The sequence below is a fragment of the Tauraco erythrolophus genome, chromosome 1 (genome assembly GCF_009769465.1).
Source record: "Tauraco erythrolophus isolate bTauEry1 chromosome 1, bTauEry1.pri, whole genome shotgun sequence".
Classification (NCBI taxonomy): Eukaryota; Metazoa; Chordata; class Aves; order Musophagiformes; family Musophagidae; genus Tauraco; species Tauraco erythrolophus.
The window spans coordinates 6,278,930-6,295,470 of record NC_141465.1 but is presented as its reverse complement, the minus strand read 5'-3'; the positions used below and the strand labels follow the sequence as shown (position 1 = coordinate 6,295,470).

Sequence of the window (16,541 nt, the reverse complement as noted above, 5' to 3'; positions counted from 1 at the left end):
TGTAAGACCTTACTGGGTAACCATTTGAAGAGATGGAAGATGGCATAAAGTAAAGGTAATTTAAAGTTGGGGTGGTGGAAAGTACTTTTTAAAAACTCCTTTGCTGTTCTTCAAGGCTTTGGGAACCCATTGATTTGGAAATGACACTAGCCTCTAAGAGAAAGGTGTGAACACAAGCTCGTGTGGACTAAGCCTGTAACTGCCTATTTTTAAGAGTATAGGACTCCATCTCCTCACTGGATGTGGGCTCAGAAATGAAAGAAACCCTGTGTTACCTATCCCAAAATTTCTCTTCCAAGCTCCCCTTCTTCCTTCTCCCATCTTTTACAGCCTGTTTGGAGGCAACGCTCACCAGCTGTAACTGCAGCTACAGGGCTGAAATCTAAACCTCACTAACTTAAAGCTAGGATTTCACCTGTGATTTCAGCATCAGTGTCTCAAGCAATTCGAAGTAATCTTCAGTCATCAGCACTGAAACAAGGGATACGCCCTGGGTTGGAGCTTGCTCCTCTGCACATCAGAAGGACATGCAAGTTGAAGGAGTCTGTAGTCTTAATCTTAGATCTGCTCGCAAATGCCCTGTGTGTTTCTTCCCCTGGGAGGGACTTGGTGCAATATTGTAATATTGGTCTTCCGCTTTCCCTTGTGGTCAAAAGGGATGAAAATCCCCCACATTAGTGGGGTCTGCTGAGAAGTTATCTTCAGTAGGGCTGCTACTGTTTATACGAGCAGCAATTCTGTCTGGCCCTTTGTCTGCATTCACAGTCTGTTTTTCAACTGATACACCAGGGATCCAGGTGGTGAAAGCACAGTGAGAGGAAGTAACTTCTTTATTGCCAAACAGTGAGCAGGCATGAGTGTCACCTAGGTGCATCTCCTAACCCTGTACCACATCTGCTCAGTCCTGCATCCGTCCCACAGTACAGCTCCTAGGGTTCAGCGTGGACATTCAGGGCGCTGCAGGCTTGCAAGTCAGTGGGACTGGTGGGTGTTTGAGAGATCCTTCTGCTGCGTAAACGGTTTTGGCACATGCCTTTGAGCTTATCTTTGGGAATGAAGGTACTCTTTGCACAAACCCATCCCAGCACTACTACCTAGCCTTTGCTGGGAAACTTATCAGCATGGCCAAACACGGTGCCAGGCACAAGGACTGAACTTGACCTCTTGTCCATGACACAGCCTCTCCCAAACACACCTGAGGGCCAGCAGGAAGGCGGGGGGAAGAAATGCACAGCACTGCTGCTGAGCAGCACTGCTTCTCTGGGTGAGCAGCAGACTTTGGTCTCGAGAGATACTAACCCATCACTGTTCACTGCACTCAATAAGAAGACACAAAATGAGAAAGATAACATTTCTTTGTGTCTCAAGCTAGAAACCGTATTTATGGCTGAAGCCAAATGACTGTGAGAAAGATGGATGGAGTAACTGATTTTCACATCAGAGAACAAGAAGAAAATTCCAGCCATTCCTAATTGACGTAGCACGAAACTACTTCTTGTCCTTGTTTCTAGCAAAACACATACACGTGTTTATTCCAAAAGAGAAGTGGAGCCTAGTTGCAGTTCAAACCGCCTCCATGCAGGGCTTCTGAGTCCTGCAGGGTTGGAATTTTTCTGTGAAACTCTTTTTTTTATTAAAGTACCCTTTAGTTTGTCAAAACCAAACATAATGTAACAGAAATGATGGGATTTGTAGATTAAAGTAGTAAGAGAAACCTTTGCCTGCTTTTAGAGGAGCTAAGACATGAGGGTCAGGTACTCCCTGAAGGAAACAGAGGACAAGATGGGCCCATGCCTTATCCTAGGAAGCTGAAATCCATTGAGCTTTGCAAGCAAGCCATCAGGCTGCGGGATGAAGTTTCCCCTGATCTCTCCTGCTGGAGCTGTTCCACTTTGTATAAATTATTTATTATTTGCTGGAGCTGGGATATGGAGTTTGGTCTCTCCCATTCCAGATGAATGCTCTCACCACTGGTCTACAGAGTCAATGTTTTCCTCTGGCCCAATGAATATTTAACGATTTGTGGAAGCTCCAGCAGGAGAGGAAGAGTAAGAGATGTGTTCACTCACATGGATATCTCACAATATTGCTCTGCGACCAGCAAGCAAGACCTGAGCACATAAAATCAGCCGGAGGACAACATGAACATGGAACGGTGGAGTGCCATTTCCTATGCCTCAGTGCAGTTTCAGAGCAGTTCAAGCCTGATGGGTTCATGCCTCGGGTAAGGCTCTCTTCTCTGACAGCCAGTGTCAAAATTATGGTGCGCAAGCCAAGAGTATGGGCTGTTCCACCTTGGCCAAAAACTTAGAAACACTGCAAGGGGAGCTGTGATAATTCACAGCTTCTGCACAGGTCTGGGCTCCATAGCAGACTTCAGCTATGCATGAAATAGTGGAGAAGTGGCTACTGCTTGGCTTCACAGCCGAGGCAGGACCATCTTAGGCTGGCAGTGTTAGCAAGGGGACAGCCACAGCAGTGCCGAAATGTCCTTTAACAAGGGAGAGAAGCCTTGTCATTATAGGCTAGCTCAGCAAAGGGCTGTCTTGGCACCCCATAAGGGTACTTTTTTGCACCATGGTGGACAGTACTGAGGAGCTTTGACTTTGCCATTGACAACCTGGACATACCTGCTGCTCAGGGGTGTTAGGTGGTGCAGCCTGGCCTTGTGCCGCCATGACATGGTCAGCTGCACTTGGGCACGGGTCTGCCTCACTGCGCCCCTATGAGGTCTCCCCAGCGTTTGCAGCTGCTCTGCCGGGTGCCCTCGTGTCAAGGCTGAGTTCATTACCTGCCTGATTAAACTGTTATTGTGAAAAGCCAGTTAAACCGAGATGGCTACTGTGGGACAGCCGCAACGGTTCACTTGGCATAGCGCTCAAAGTTCAGAGGCTGGACAGTCCCTCCTGAACTGGAAGAAGGTTAGCTTTTGGGGTTGTTTTGTTTTGTTTTGTTTTGTTTAAAAAATCCCAGATTTGAATGAAAATCAGAATTAATGGTGATTGTCGTGGTTTTAGGCTGATCCAGCAACTAAAACTCACACAGTCTCTCCTTCTCCAGTAAAGTAGAGAGGAGAGAAAAAAAAACCAAAGTGACTGAGGGTTGAGACAAGAACAGAGGGAGCACCCACCAACCATGGTCCCGGGCAAAACAGACAGGGCTTTCTCAAAGCGAAACAGTTTATTAATGGTTACTTAGAAGGACAAAGGGAAACAAAACCGATTACTTGAGAGGACAGAAAGAAACAAAACCAGATCTTAAAACTGACATCTTCCCCCCCCACTTTCCTTTTCCTCCCGGCTCTACCTCCTCCCCACAGCAGCACAGGGGGCAGGGACTGGGGGGTGCAGGTCAGTTCATTCTGTGCTGTTACTGCTGCTTCTTTCTTAAAGGAGGGAGTCCTTACACCCTTTTCCCCTGCTCCAATGGATCCCCTACCCACGAGGAAAAATCCACAAACTTCTCCAGTGTGAGTCCAGCCCACTGGAAACGAGTGGGTCTCTGCTCCACCGAGGCTGTCCTGGTTGCAGGGGGGCCGCCTGCTATCTCACCATCAGCTGCAGGGGAAACTCGGCTCCAGCACACCTCCTCCTGCTCCATCCTCACTGACCTGCTGTCGATGCAGCTGTTTCTCTCAGATCTCAGTCCTCTCCGGGTGAACTCAGCCCAATGGGCACCCCGGGAGTGGGGTGCCCCCGAGTTCCCCAGCTGGCTCCGCCGCTGCCATTCTCCGTGGGCGGCGCCAGCCCGACGCAGGCAGCTGCCCGGCCGGGAGCCAGGGAGCGGGGGCAGTGCCCTCCTCCCTTCTCTGCTCGATCCTGGGCAAAGCACCTTTTCCGGTTCCTTTGTCCTGACTTAAATAGGGCAATTCGCAGAGGCGCCCTATTGGCTCAACCCCGAGGGGGATGGCAGTCTGATCTGGTGGCCAGAACTAAGCCTAACCCGGTTCCAAAACTGGGGAGGTCGCAGGGAGCAAAACCCCTCTCCTGCCACCAGAACCCCCACCCCCTCCACATCAAACCATGACAGTGATAGCTGCTGCCACCTTCACAGGGAAGACTGCTGCTGGCAATGAGAGCACTTGGGAAAGATTTTCCGGGCAGTTCCCTCCTCCCTTCCCACTGCGCAGATCTGGTCTCTGAGAACGGCCGGAGCCAGGCGCAGGGCTGCCCAATGCTGTCATTTACCCCAGGGCTGAGCGTACAGGGTGAGCACCGCCGCACCCCTCGCACAGAGATTTCGTGGGGTAGACTGTGCAGTCTAACCTCCTGCCTTAAGACAAGCTGTGGCTTTTCACCACCCAACCCTTAGGCTTCCAAGACAGCCAAGAGAGAGTCAGACCTTTGCCGTATAAGCTGGGGAAAGCGTCCAGCTGCCCACCCAGTTTTGCAGGATGGGTGCTGTAACTCCTGCTCTTGCCATCCCTAGAGGGCTGTGATGAAGCAGTCCCAGATGGGATTTTGAGCAGAGGGAGGGGTTGTTCTGCACCAGCAATGCCACTCCACATTGTCTTGGAGGGGAGGTTTCCCCACATAATTCAAAATGTCTCTTCCTGTGTCTGGGCTGTAACGCATGTGATGACCTCCTTCTGTTGAAAGGAAAGGCAAAGGCTCTCAGGAGCTTCCGTGGGAACAGCATTTAGCCTGAACTGCCTCTTAGGGAGCTGTGGCTGTGTTTCAGTGCCCATTCTGCACAAAACACGTTGGGATCCTACACAGGTGCACACCAGCTGTGCGTATGGGAGATACTAGTAATATCTTTGGTGTGAAGAGCTTGTGGTGTTGATGTTGTGACTGCTGGGGATAGTTACCAACAAGATGGCCATGGTAGGCCTGACAACAAACAATTAATTAATTTTAGCATCCAGTTTGCAGAGCCTTGGTGTATGAAGATGGGCAGAAACGAACTAATGATCTTTAAATGAGATTTCTCCTTCATTTAAACACAAAATGGGAGGATGGCAAAGGGAAGAAAAAGAGACATTTTATATCCTCTCCTTGGTTGTAATTCCCTGCCTTCAGCTAGATCAATATCATTTCTGCTGGAGATGGAGGCTGCCTCTGGTTTCCATGGCAATCTGGTTGTTGGAGGCTTGCAGGCTCCATGAATCCTCAATTTATCAGCCTTCTAGGCTTTAATAATGGAGACCAGCAGTCAGACAGCTTATGAATGGCACATGTCTTTTGGGCTGGGGGAAGGGAGGTGGGAGCATGGTTTGTAGTAAGGGCTGCAGCAATTTGTTTTCCTGCCACTGACAGCTGAAGGGGGAGGAGAACAAGGGGAGGAGCGGTGCATTAATTCTGATTGCACTGAAGGAATTTTTAGACCTTTTTTCTGCAATTACAGAAGATTCCCTCCTCTGGCTTCTTTTCACTGGCCAGCTTTGCTGGGTCATGGGAGGAGACCAGTCTCACAGCCGGTCCTGTGTGATGAGGTGGGAGCTGCAGGACCCAAAGGCTCTATCACTCTGCTCGTTTCCTTTCTCTCCTTAGCCCTCTTTATTTCAGGATCAGCAGTGCATGAATGCCAGTCTGCCACAGTTTTGGGTTCATTTTTATCCTCCTACTGATCCTACCACAATTGCCAGGCTGATCAGTGGAGCTGCAAGGTGGGCAGACCTCCGAGGGACTGATCTATCAAACTTCTGTCACTTGCTGTGCTACTCTCTGTGCATCTGTCAGGCCTCTCCAAACCCAAACCTCCATCCCAAAAGTGCTGTAAGCTTCACTCCCTGAATTAATTACTTTGCTAGAAATGTCCTGGCTGTACAGGAACTACTATCAGTCACTTCAATAAGGCTCACTCGTTGCGTTTTGCTCACTTGGCCATGATCTACTCAGGCTATTTCCATTCCTTCTTTCTTTTGATTTCTCCCTTATGTTCTTATAGGGTATCCACCCTAGAGAGACTAAAGAATAAATGGATACGTCTTATCAAGACCTTATTCTTCTGTCCCCTCACATGCTATTTCTAAACCATCCTCCAGAACTTAGCCCAGCAAGGGGGAAAAGATGGGTGACACAAAAGAATACCTTTGCATGACTTGGGACATCTTGTTTTCCAATGCGTATGCCAAGAGCAGCTGCCAGCTGTTGTATTCCACAGATGGAAGCAAGTGAAAACCTCTATATTCAAGGTGTTTGAATCACAAGGTATTTAAGGAACTACGAAGAGTAGCCTTTCTGGTCTACAGGACCTATGTGAAATCAACAGGGGGGCAGGAGAGGAGAAGAGCAAAGAACAACTTGTGGGTTATTTCTTCTCAGGTATTCCTGTTTCAGGGAGGTGAATAAGGAATGTGTGTCTTCTGCCTGCCTTATTGTGGTGGCTGAGGCAGTGGAGATATTGCTGAGATTGCTGCACCTGCGGTTTTGGCCTGAAATTAAGACTTTGTGGTGTTTCAGAAATGACAGGCCTTCTTGCTAAGTACCAGGATCAAGACATCGGACCTATGAAAGTGCTGCTGTGGTATCTCTGGTTGAGATGCTGGAATGAAAAGCCAAGGTGACTCAGACTCCTGGGTACACCACAGGTTCTTGTGTGACCACAGTCCAGTTCTTCATGCTTTGCTTACCTTAGAATGCAGATAAAAAGCCTTTGCTTTCTTCACTGAGATGCCACAAGGATAAAACACTTCCATGATTGTGAGTTAGGCCATTGTTGTGGTGCCAAAGAACATACTTAATTGTATCCATTGCTGGCTGCCTATAGCAATTTAGGAAGGGCACAATGGAGACAGCTCTTGACTTTCACCAAGATCTGGGTTCATCATAAATTATATGAACTGCATTATCTGTATGCATATGTATTTGTATATATCCGGTATGATCTGGATATTATATCTAAAAAAGACCAGTATGCTTACCTTGCCGGAAAATCAAGTAGTGGATCATAGAATCATAGAATCATAGAATGGTTAGGGCTGGAAGGGACCTTCAAAGGTCATCTAGTCCAACCCCCCTGCAAGGAACAGGGACATCTCCAACTAGATCAGGTTGCTCAGGGCCTTGTCCAACCTGGCCTTGAACGTCTCCAGGGATGGAGAATCCACCACCTCTCTGGGCAACCTGTTCCAGTGTTCTACAATGAATAATGAAGAACTGTAGTCTGAGAGTCTGCAGAGAGGCATCTTTGACTGCCTCACCCTTTTTGGGGAGATGGAGAAGCTGGTGGCATGAAAGCTCTACTGAAGGGAGAATTTTGGCTCCAGCAGGGCTGCTGAGCAACTGATTGGAAATCAGACAAGCTCTGATCTCCATCTAATGGCTGGGGAAACCCTATGTAAGTCACTTCCCATTTCTCTTCTTCAGGCTCCCTGGCTATAAACCTTGGAGCCTTGTAAGGAGGTCAGCAGCTTTGACACTGTTTGACAGGAGGCCACTCAATATCAGTGCAAAACATCTGCCTCCCAGGCACTCTTATTCCCAAAAGGCTCCTTTACCTCCCCTTCGGCCACGGTACCACACAGCCTCCTGCTTGCCCACCACTTTCTGGTACAACAAAGCATCCAAGCAACAAAGCATCCTCAAAGAAGCACCATGACAGATTGCGCTGCTGCCAGGTGGGAGCATCCCTTCTTCTCTAGGGCTGCATTTGCTTTTAGCGATGATGGTGGACAAGAGAGAGGCATTGTTAAAGGAGATCTCACTATCTGAAAGTCTAACCACTCTGGTAGGCTTCTTCCAATCCTATCTGGATTGCGATTGCCCAGTTCTAGGTACTCTACACAGGAAGTTTGGGCCAAAAGTGCTGGTACCGGGCAGGAATAAATGACCAGCCGGCAGTAGGCATGTCATTTGTCTCAGCCTTCAGGCTTGGCTGTGTCCATGGGTGTGGAAAGGAAATGGATGTAGAAGAAAGGAGAGCTGCTTCTTTCTTATTCTCCAGGTAGCAAAAATATTTGCAAATGTAGCTGTAACAGGGTTAACACCTCACCTTTACAAGGAACGTCCTCCCTTTTCTCTCTCCACCCTCTTCCTCCACCACTCCCATTTCTCTGGAGACCTCACTGCTCCCTCCCATCAGCCAAAGTTGGGGAGTTTCCATGGCAACCCAGCAGCTGGTGTCTAGACACTGTGAAAGATGCTTTGCAATGGAGCTGAGAGGCTGACTCTCCTCAGCAGCCCCTCCCCACCACTGCCTGAGCATCTCTCCCACTGTTCCTCCCGTTCCATCTACTGCACACATGGATGCCGATGCAGGGTGGGATTTCCATGGTGGTGCTGGGGAAAAAAAGGTGCAGAGCAGGAGGAGAGGGAGAAGAAATCCCTAAGCCACTGGCTCTTCAGCCTGACAAAGCGCAAAGGCACCTGGGGTGACAGAACTGGGGCTGGGTCTCCTCTGAGGATTTAGCAGGATCAGAAAAAGAGGCAGCCATCCAAGCTTGGGCCAATGTCATCAGCCATGGGACTGCCAGAAGTTGTTTTTCTTCTCTTTGCTAGAGCGACTGAGGTTGGCATACATGGCGCTGAAACAAAGATGAAGTGGTCCAGGAATAGGAGGCCCAAGCTATGATGTATTGTGGCCGCATTCACCTTTTTGTTTTAACCTTAACAGACTTCCTTGCCTGCTTCTTCGCAGTAGTTACTGGGCAACTTCCCTGGGCCTCCTGTGTGCTACTTGCAGTGGGGACATGTCTCCCCACCACCTTGTTGCAGGGTTTGCCAAGGGGATGCAGATTTCCCAGGTGCCATGTGCCCAGTGGGACCCCCAGGGCTCACAGGAACCAGATGGTACCGTGGATCCATCTGTAGCAAGTGAGGGATTCACCGGGGCTTTGGGAGAAATCATACAAGTCAGTCCCCTGGACCAGACACAGTCACTCACCTGAAATACCCAATTCCTTCGTTTCTCAGTGTTTTGCTGGGCCAGTATAATTCTGCCAGTTTTCAGAAGCAGTGAGTGGAGAGGGCGTAGGATTTTAGCACTGCATATGACGCATCATAGAGCTGACTGCAATGGGCTAACTTGGATCAGAAAGAGAACTGTATAAGCAACAGTTCTGAACCTGAACTGCATCTAATTTCAGCAGTCTCAGACCTACCATCGTCTGCCTGGAATTGGCTTCTGGCTGGCTAGAAGGACAGATGGATTGGGACAGATGAATCAAGCTGTGAAGCCTGGATCTAAATCTGCATCCAAATGTCATTAAAACTAGGAAAGGCTCAGGTCAGGGATTTTAAATGAGGCCTTTCAGTGCTCCTGACCCTCCAAAAAATGTCTTCAAACAGAGTCATCTCTGGGGCAAACTATGGGTGCTTATAACAGGGCAGAAAACCTGGATTAATATTTGAGAGGAAAGAGGAGACCAGATGAAGCCCAGGTTTTCAGTCCCATCTCTGACCAAGCTGTAGTTGGCAGAGGACAGAGGGAGAAAGGAGTGAGCATGGCAAATGCTAGAGAAAGAGCAGCAGCTGAGGAGATTTGGGCAACACTTTAGCACAAAGGCATGGGAGAGTTCTAGCTGCACAATCAATGTCAGCAATGATTGCACAAACAGTGGGAAAGCACCAAAAGCAAAATCTCTGCATCTGTATTAGAATGCCAGAGTGTTTGTGCAAATTGTCTTCTCTAGGCATCAGCTGTGGTAATTTAAAGATCTGCAGCAGAGCAGAGATGAAAAAGAAAACAAAACCCAAACCACCAGCCACAAAAGAAATGATCAGCAGAGAGGTTGCTGCTACTGTGGTCATAAGCTGATGTCTGCTCTGATTTAATTAATCTTGACAAGTCAGATGTGAGCTGAGCAGGTCCCAAGACACAGTGTTTTACCCGGAAATCCACTCAACCTAATTTCACTAATGTAGGGCAGTGGAGAGACTTGGAAAGGAGCCTGCACTCTCAGCTATTAGAGCACAGTGTAGGCAAAGGCAGCTGGAAGTACCATCATCCAGCAAAACTGCTGATTGCGTGCCTGCTTCAGCTTTACAGCAACCAGAGCTGCATATGTTTGAGGCGTTTGCTCCTCAGCAGGGCTCACAGACATGATTCTCACCCTTTCCAGGAAATGAATGGAGTGCTGAGGGGCAGGAGCTCTCTAAGACGCTATTTCAGCAAGGATCTGTAATTCACTTCCATATTGTTTCTCTTCCATGGGCAAGGCAGTTGCCTGGCAGGTGCCCGTTGGAGTTGTAGGTATAAAGCATGTTTCTGGCATAGGCCGTTCAACTGGGAAGCAAACACACTTTGGCCTCTCTCACCATGCAACTCTATCACTTGAGCAATTCTGCAGTTGCAGCTTAAGGTTTGTCTGAGGCTGCCAAAAAGATTTCTCAACTTGGCAGCCTCATCCAGGGTGCAAGATTGAAGTGAGATTGGTGGCAGCTCATAGAACGGTTTCGGTTGGAAAGAACCTTAAAGATCATCTAGTTCTAACCCCTTTGCCATAGGCAGGGACATCTTCCACTACACCAGGTTGCTCAAAGCCTCATCCAATCTGGCCTTGAACACTTCCAGGGATGGGACATCCACAACTTCTCTGGACAATCCATTCCAGTGGCTCACCAGCCTCATTGTAAGAATCTTCCTTAGATCTAATCTAAATCTGCCCTCTTTCAGTTTAAATCCATTGCCCCTTGTCCTATCACTACACGCCCTTGTAAAAAGTCCCTCTCCAGCTTTCTTTTAGGCCCCTTTAGGTACTGGAAGGCTACTAGAAGATCACCCTGGAGCCTTCTCTTCTCCAGGCTGAACAACCCCAACTCTCTCAGCCTGTCTTCATAGCAGAGGTGCTCCAGCCCTCGGATCATCTTCATGGCCCTCCTCTGGACTCACTTCCAACAGGTCCATGTCCTTCTTATGTTGCAGATGCCTGTCTCTGTGGCAAAATTATCCCATGCTTTAGGATGATTTGGACTGCAGCATAGATTTTGGAAGACTGAAACAAAAGACAAAGCTGCAAAAAACCCTAAAATGTCAAAGCTGTGTCTAGGTGGGACCACAGGGCTGAAATAACCAGGAACAATGCAAGTGATGACTGAAGTGCATTAAAACAACTGTGAGGGTGATGATTGCAAGCACAAACTATGTGGGTTTTGTTGCTGGTCTTGTTTTAGGCTGTTTGTTTTTAGCTTTTTGACCTAGCCATTCCTGCTTTATCCTTCACGACAGACTTTATTTTTGGCCCCTCCTCAAGCTTCTTTTGCTTCATATTACAGCTCAGCCTGTTTCCTGTTCTGTTTCCTCCACACATGCACATGTTGTGTTCTCATTTTGTTAGTTTGGGCCCTTCTGTTTGCTCTGTGGCTGGAATGCTCTAGAACAAATGTGAATGTCTCCACCTTGGCTTGCTGAAGATGTAGGTGTTCCCAGGCTACAACTCTTTTTGTCCTAAAGCAGGCATCTAAATAGGTCAAGTTAATAGAGTCATTAAAATGTCATGTTTATTTCCACTAATTAGAAAGGGAGGAGAGGGTGAGAAGATCAGCTGACGATGTCTCTGTAGATGCCTGGAGTTTGGTCAGATGTCCATCCTCTCCCACTTCTACTTTCTGACACAGGAGACTCTGATCTTGCAGGAGGATATCTCACAGTGCTGGTACGTTCAGAAGGGAGGCAGCTTTAGACAGGTGGAAATTTGGCCACTCAGGACAATACGCTTGTGTTCCTCAAGCAGGGGACAGAACATTTTGCCTAAATGGCCTGAATTCTCACCTGCTTTTTTGTCGCCTTTTACATCTACACCAACAAAGTGCAAAGTGAATGTAAAATGCCAAGACTGTACAGTTCTGGCTGTGTAACTGTACCTGTCCACTACAAACCAACAAGTGTGACAGCCCAGGGTTCAAGGATGTGGGAAATCAAGCTCAGTGTCAGGAAAAAAGCAATGTAAGAAATACCCTCTCTGATCTATGAAATTCCCAGGATAGCTGGCTAATAGCCTCCCCAGGGATACCTTGCACTCCTTTGCTGAGACGTTGAAGACTAGGTTGGAGAAAACCTCAGAGAACGTACTGCAGACATAGCCTGCATCAAACCAACTGGTGACAGGTGAGTCAGATGAACTGTTTCACCTCCCCTCTTGAATCAGAAGCTGCTCTTAACTGTCCCTGATGCCTGTAGGGTTGTGCTGCTTTGCTCCCATTGCACAGAGGGAATCTTCCTCTTTCACTGCTGTGATTTAGCAGTGCCACAGCTTGAACTTTATTTTTTATGCTGAATTGTTTATCCTTTGTGATATTACCTCTTGCTGAACTTCATTACTGTATAATAACAGCAAGTTGTTTCTTTTCCCTTCTCCCAAAGATCAATGAAATGCTGCTAAAGCTGCTAGGAAATAAGATACAGCTTAGCAGGGTGCAACAGTGCATAGGGTATTTCCCTTTATTACTTCAACATGTGCAAGACAAAAGAAGGAGAGTGGCTAGCTGAATTTTCTGTGATAATTATCATTCAGAATGGTTGACCTCTTTTTTATACTTCAGACATCCGCAGTCATGAAAATTTGCTCGAGTTTTCCATGTGTCCAGCATTTGCTTTGTACGATTCCTCTCTGTTGACTTGAATATGTGGTGAAGTGACTTCAAATCCTTTCTGCTGCTCCATGGTTTCAGAGTCAGCCCAGGCTATTTCACCCATCGCAGAAATCAGAGTAGTCTCTGGGCTGCTTCAGCAGCGAGTCGTCCGCCCACCATAACTGCTCCCCAAAGAAGAACAACAGGGGCAGGGAGGCAGCCCCATGCAATTTCTTTGCCAGCCGGGGATCTCTGGGCACCACAGGTCCTCCCTGGAAATTAGATGTGAGCCAACAGGGAACAAAACATGGCAGAAAATTGTGTTTCGACTTGCCTACTTATCCTAAGAGCAAGAACGGCACGGGCAACATTATGAGCTACCCCATGTCACCAAGGTTGCCAACTCCTCCACTTTGAGTGCAAACAGCTTTTCTGTCCATCTCACTAAGACCATTGTCAAGAGCCTACCACTGTAGGAGCTGGACCCTGCTTTTAGCTGCGGATGTAACCAGGGCATCTGTACGACTTAGCGGTTGGTTTGTCTTGGCCAAGGCACTCAGCAACACAGCAGGTATGCAGGACCTCCTGATGTCTATCCCTGTGCTTGCTGCATTTCGGGCCCTTCTGTTGCACTGTCCTGAGGAGGCTGTGGGGAGTGCTGGCTAAAATCTGCATGTTTTCAGCAGGAAGACACAGAAATTTTTAAACATCATGAAATACAGTGTCAGGACTTATGTTCCTGAAGCCGCCTTGCCTGTCTTTTGTTGCTCTTTCATTCATCTTGCATTTACGTGCAGAAAAATCAGAAATTCTGTCTTACTGGGATCTATCAGAGCCTTATAGCAAAGCATCATTTGCTGCTGGCTAACGATAGTCTTTTGGCTCAAATTTAGAGGTAGATGGTTGTGCATTGGGACTCTACGCTCGACTCCACAATTCAATGTGTCTCCTGCTATGAGCGTGTCGGAGGAGGACAGGAGCAGGATTCAAAGGACTCCACTCCCTCCCCAGTGGAGCATGATCAAGTCATTCAGGAAAATTAACAAAACTAGGGCAACTTGGCCTGCTTTGCCTTGCAATGATACTTGCATCCTATTTTAATCTATTTTGTCTTTGGTTCATGATTGTAGCTGTTTGTACCATATATAGGAGGAGTCCTTGAGTAGCATTCTGTTTAACTGTTCAATATCAAGGGAAAGAAAGTCCACAGATGTTTTTGCAGGTGCAGGGACTCAGGCTATGAGGATGTTCCCACAGACTTTTTTTTTCCTTTTGGAAAATCAACAGTAAGAGTTTGCTAAGACAAAAAGTATTTGAAGGTCCAGAAGCAGAGCCTTTAATGAAGATGATTCAGGATATGGAAGTTACACACATCTTAAAGGTAATCCATATGGAAGTGGTGCCTAGGAACATATTTAAAAGCTATGCTAAAGAGCAGAGAGGGAGAGGGAAGCAGGAATGCCACAGCTACTGCCAGTGTTGGAAGCAAATACAAGGCTGCCATCTGATGGCATCGGTTAGACTAGGCCAAAATGCATAAACGATACTGGTAAGGAAAGTTTCCCATCCCAATTAGCATTCTCACTAATGCTAAACATGGGTGTGAGGATGCTGATCCTCACAGACTAAACATTGGCATGTGAACATTGTATTTTTAAGCTGACAGCATGGGCCATGGTGTGATCTTTGAATAGGCTAACCAGCTTTGCCCCAGACAGCTCCCAGACACAGCCACCCTGACCTGGAAAGTAGGAGACTTTAGCCATGTAGACATGAGCTGTGTGGTGCCAGCTGGTCTTGGGGCCAGAGATTAGTCCCTAGCCCATTTTATTTGCTCGTATAACATAATCTAGTACCCCACCAGAGAAGCCAGGAATAGTCCAGGGTCCCCACAGTCTGAATGGACCACCGGAGATACAATGATGCTACGGAGGTATGTGGAGTGCCAGCATTGAAGTATGGGATATACCAGGCTTGTGGTCTGTCCCACACCACCCAGCCCTTCAGCACTTGTTTCTTTTCCCTGTTCTTTATCCCAAGCCTGGAGTTATGCTGCTTGCTTTGCTTCTTCATGATCTGTATGTATATGTGTGTGAGAGGGGGAATCAGTGAGGAACGGGGAGAGATGGCAATGGAGCAGACCAGCCACTTCAGTGCATTAAGACCCTTGTGCATTATGCTACCTTCCAGCCCTGCAGCCCTGGATGAACCATCACCTTCTCTTGTAAAAAGCAATTTGTATGGTGCATATGAATACCTTAGTAGAGTTTCTGAAGGAGGCCTGGAAACATATTAGTGTACCCTGATCTAAAGATGATGAGAGCTGGTCAGCAGGAACTTGGGGACAGCTAAATCCATCCTGTTGCAATGAAGGGGTCATGGTGTCTCGGCCTGGATGAACCCAGCAGTAAGATCACTCCAGCTCCTTTCATTTGCCTTGTCCCTCCAGGCTGCCTTCCCCTTGGTTCTGATCCTCTGTCTAGTTCATTGTTGTGGGATTGCTCCTAGCATTCATTTTAACTTCTCATGTGAATAGTGTGCCAGACAAGGTGGCTGATTGATAGGCAAACCCAGACTCCAGTTATGCTCATTGCTTCCCCGCTGGGGCAGGGAGAGCCCAGAAAACTGGAGAGACATGGCAACCTCCAGAATGAAGGCTCCCATTTTTGAAGGCTAGAGATACTTCTCTAGATGTCTGTTCAGTGTAAGAGAAGTCTGAATAACAGGTTATAAAATTTTTCCCTCTAGGTCTTGCAAGCTTCAAGTGTGTGTAGAGTTTTCTCTTCATGACCTCTTTAAGTCTTGGCTGGCAGGATCTGTAGGGTTAATTAGGGGACAACAGTTCAACAGTGGTTGGTGCAGAATGCGGGTTCAGTAAAAGGGTGCATGATCTAGCTGGTGAACCAAGAGCCTAACCAATGCACCTGAATAGTGGTTGTCTGCCACACCAGTGTTGCTCACCAGCCTGGGCTGCGGCACCAGGGACGCTGTTGCATCTTCCGCAGCCAGGAGGAAAATGGCCTGCCTCTTGTAGGCAGGATAGGTACCTTGAGTTGAGTAGTTAATTAGTTCATTAGTAGTTCATTATCTCAACTCAGTCCAGCTGGATAAGAATGATTGGTGCCATACACCAGTAGCGCACTAGGCAGCTCCTTCCAGTTGCACGTGCTTTCTGGGGAGGCTGGAGGTGTTTTGCAAGAGCTACACACTTGCCTGCTGGGCTGAACCCTGGCATGTTCTTTCTGTGTTGCAGAAATGGCAGGGACCTTGAGATCTGGGTCACTTTGGGGAGAGAGAAACCTGAAGCCACGCAGTCCATCATGCAGTGACTGTGTACACGTGCAGGATGCTCTACATCATGGCTGACTAATCCTGAACCATCTCTTTCCTCACTAGATGCTGTAGAAGAAACCAAACCTACTGAAAGTGCCCAGCAGGAAGAGGCAAAGGAAGAAGAGAGCAAGGCGGACCAAGAAAATGCCTGAACATTAAGAAATTACTCCCCATTGCCCCTCCCTCCCTCCCTCTATCCTCTATCCTTCCTTCCCACCCCAATCTCGATCGTCCCCCTTCCTGTTCACGTCTGTGAGCCTGTCCATCCCTCTCCCATTCCCACTTAAACCCTTTTTCTCTCTGTGTGGCAAACATTTAAAGAAAAAAAAAGCAGGAAAAATCCCAGTCAAACAGTGTGGCTTAAACATTTCTTTGTTTCTTGGTGTTGTTATGGCGAGTTTTTTGGTAATGATGATCCAATCATTTTGGGAAAATTCTTGCACTGTATCAGAGTTCTTTGACCTGGCGCGTGCGTGTGTCTGTCTGCCCACCGTGAGCGCGCTCTCTCTCTCTCCTTTCTCTCTTCTCCAAGTGTGTGTGTGTGCAATGTTACGTTCATCCGAGGAGTCCAGACTTAACCGAGTGAGTTAAAACAAAAGAGAAAAAAAAAATTCTTTTCTTCCTTTTTCAATGTGATGGAATGAATGAAAGAAAAAAAAGACCAATCCCAACAAACAAATGAATGAAAAATCATAGATAAACCCCAGTTTGTTTTCAGAATTAAAGCAACAACAAAAATGTGCCAATTTGCATAAT

At 47.6% G+C, this 16,541-nt stretch overlaps 1 protein-coding gene across 1 annotated transcript in view; it reads left to right on the top strand.

Moving 5' to 3' along the window:
- Positions 1-15,937, top strand: part of GAP43 (growth associated protein 43) — a 30,323-nt gene extending 14,386 nt beyond the window's left edge. The window contains exon 4 of the mRNA XM_086622745.1: positions 15,849-15,937. Within this exon, the coding sequence (XP_086478871.1) occupies positions 15,849-15,937 (89 nt within the window). The remainder of the gene's footprint in view (positions 1-15,848) is intronic.
- Positions 15,938-16,541: the final 604 nt, after the last annotated feature.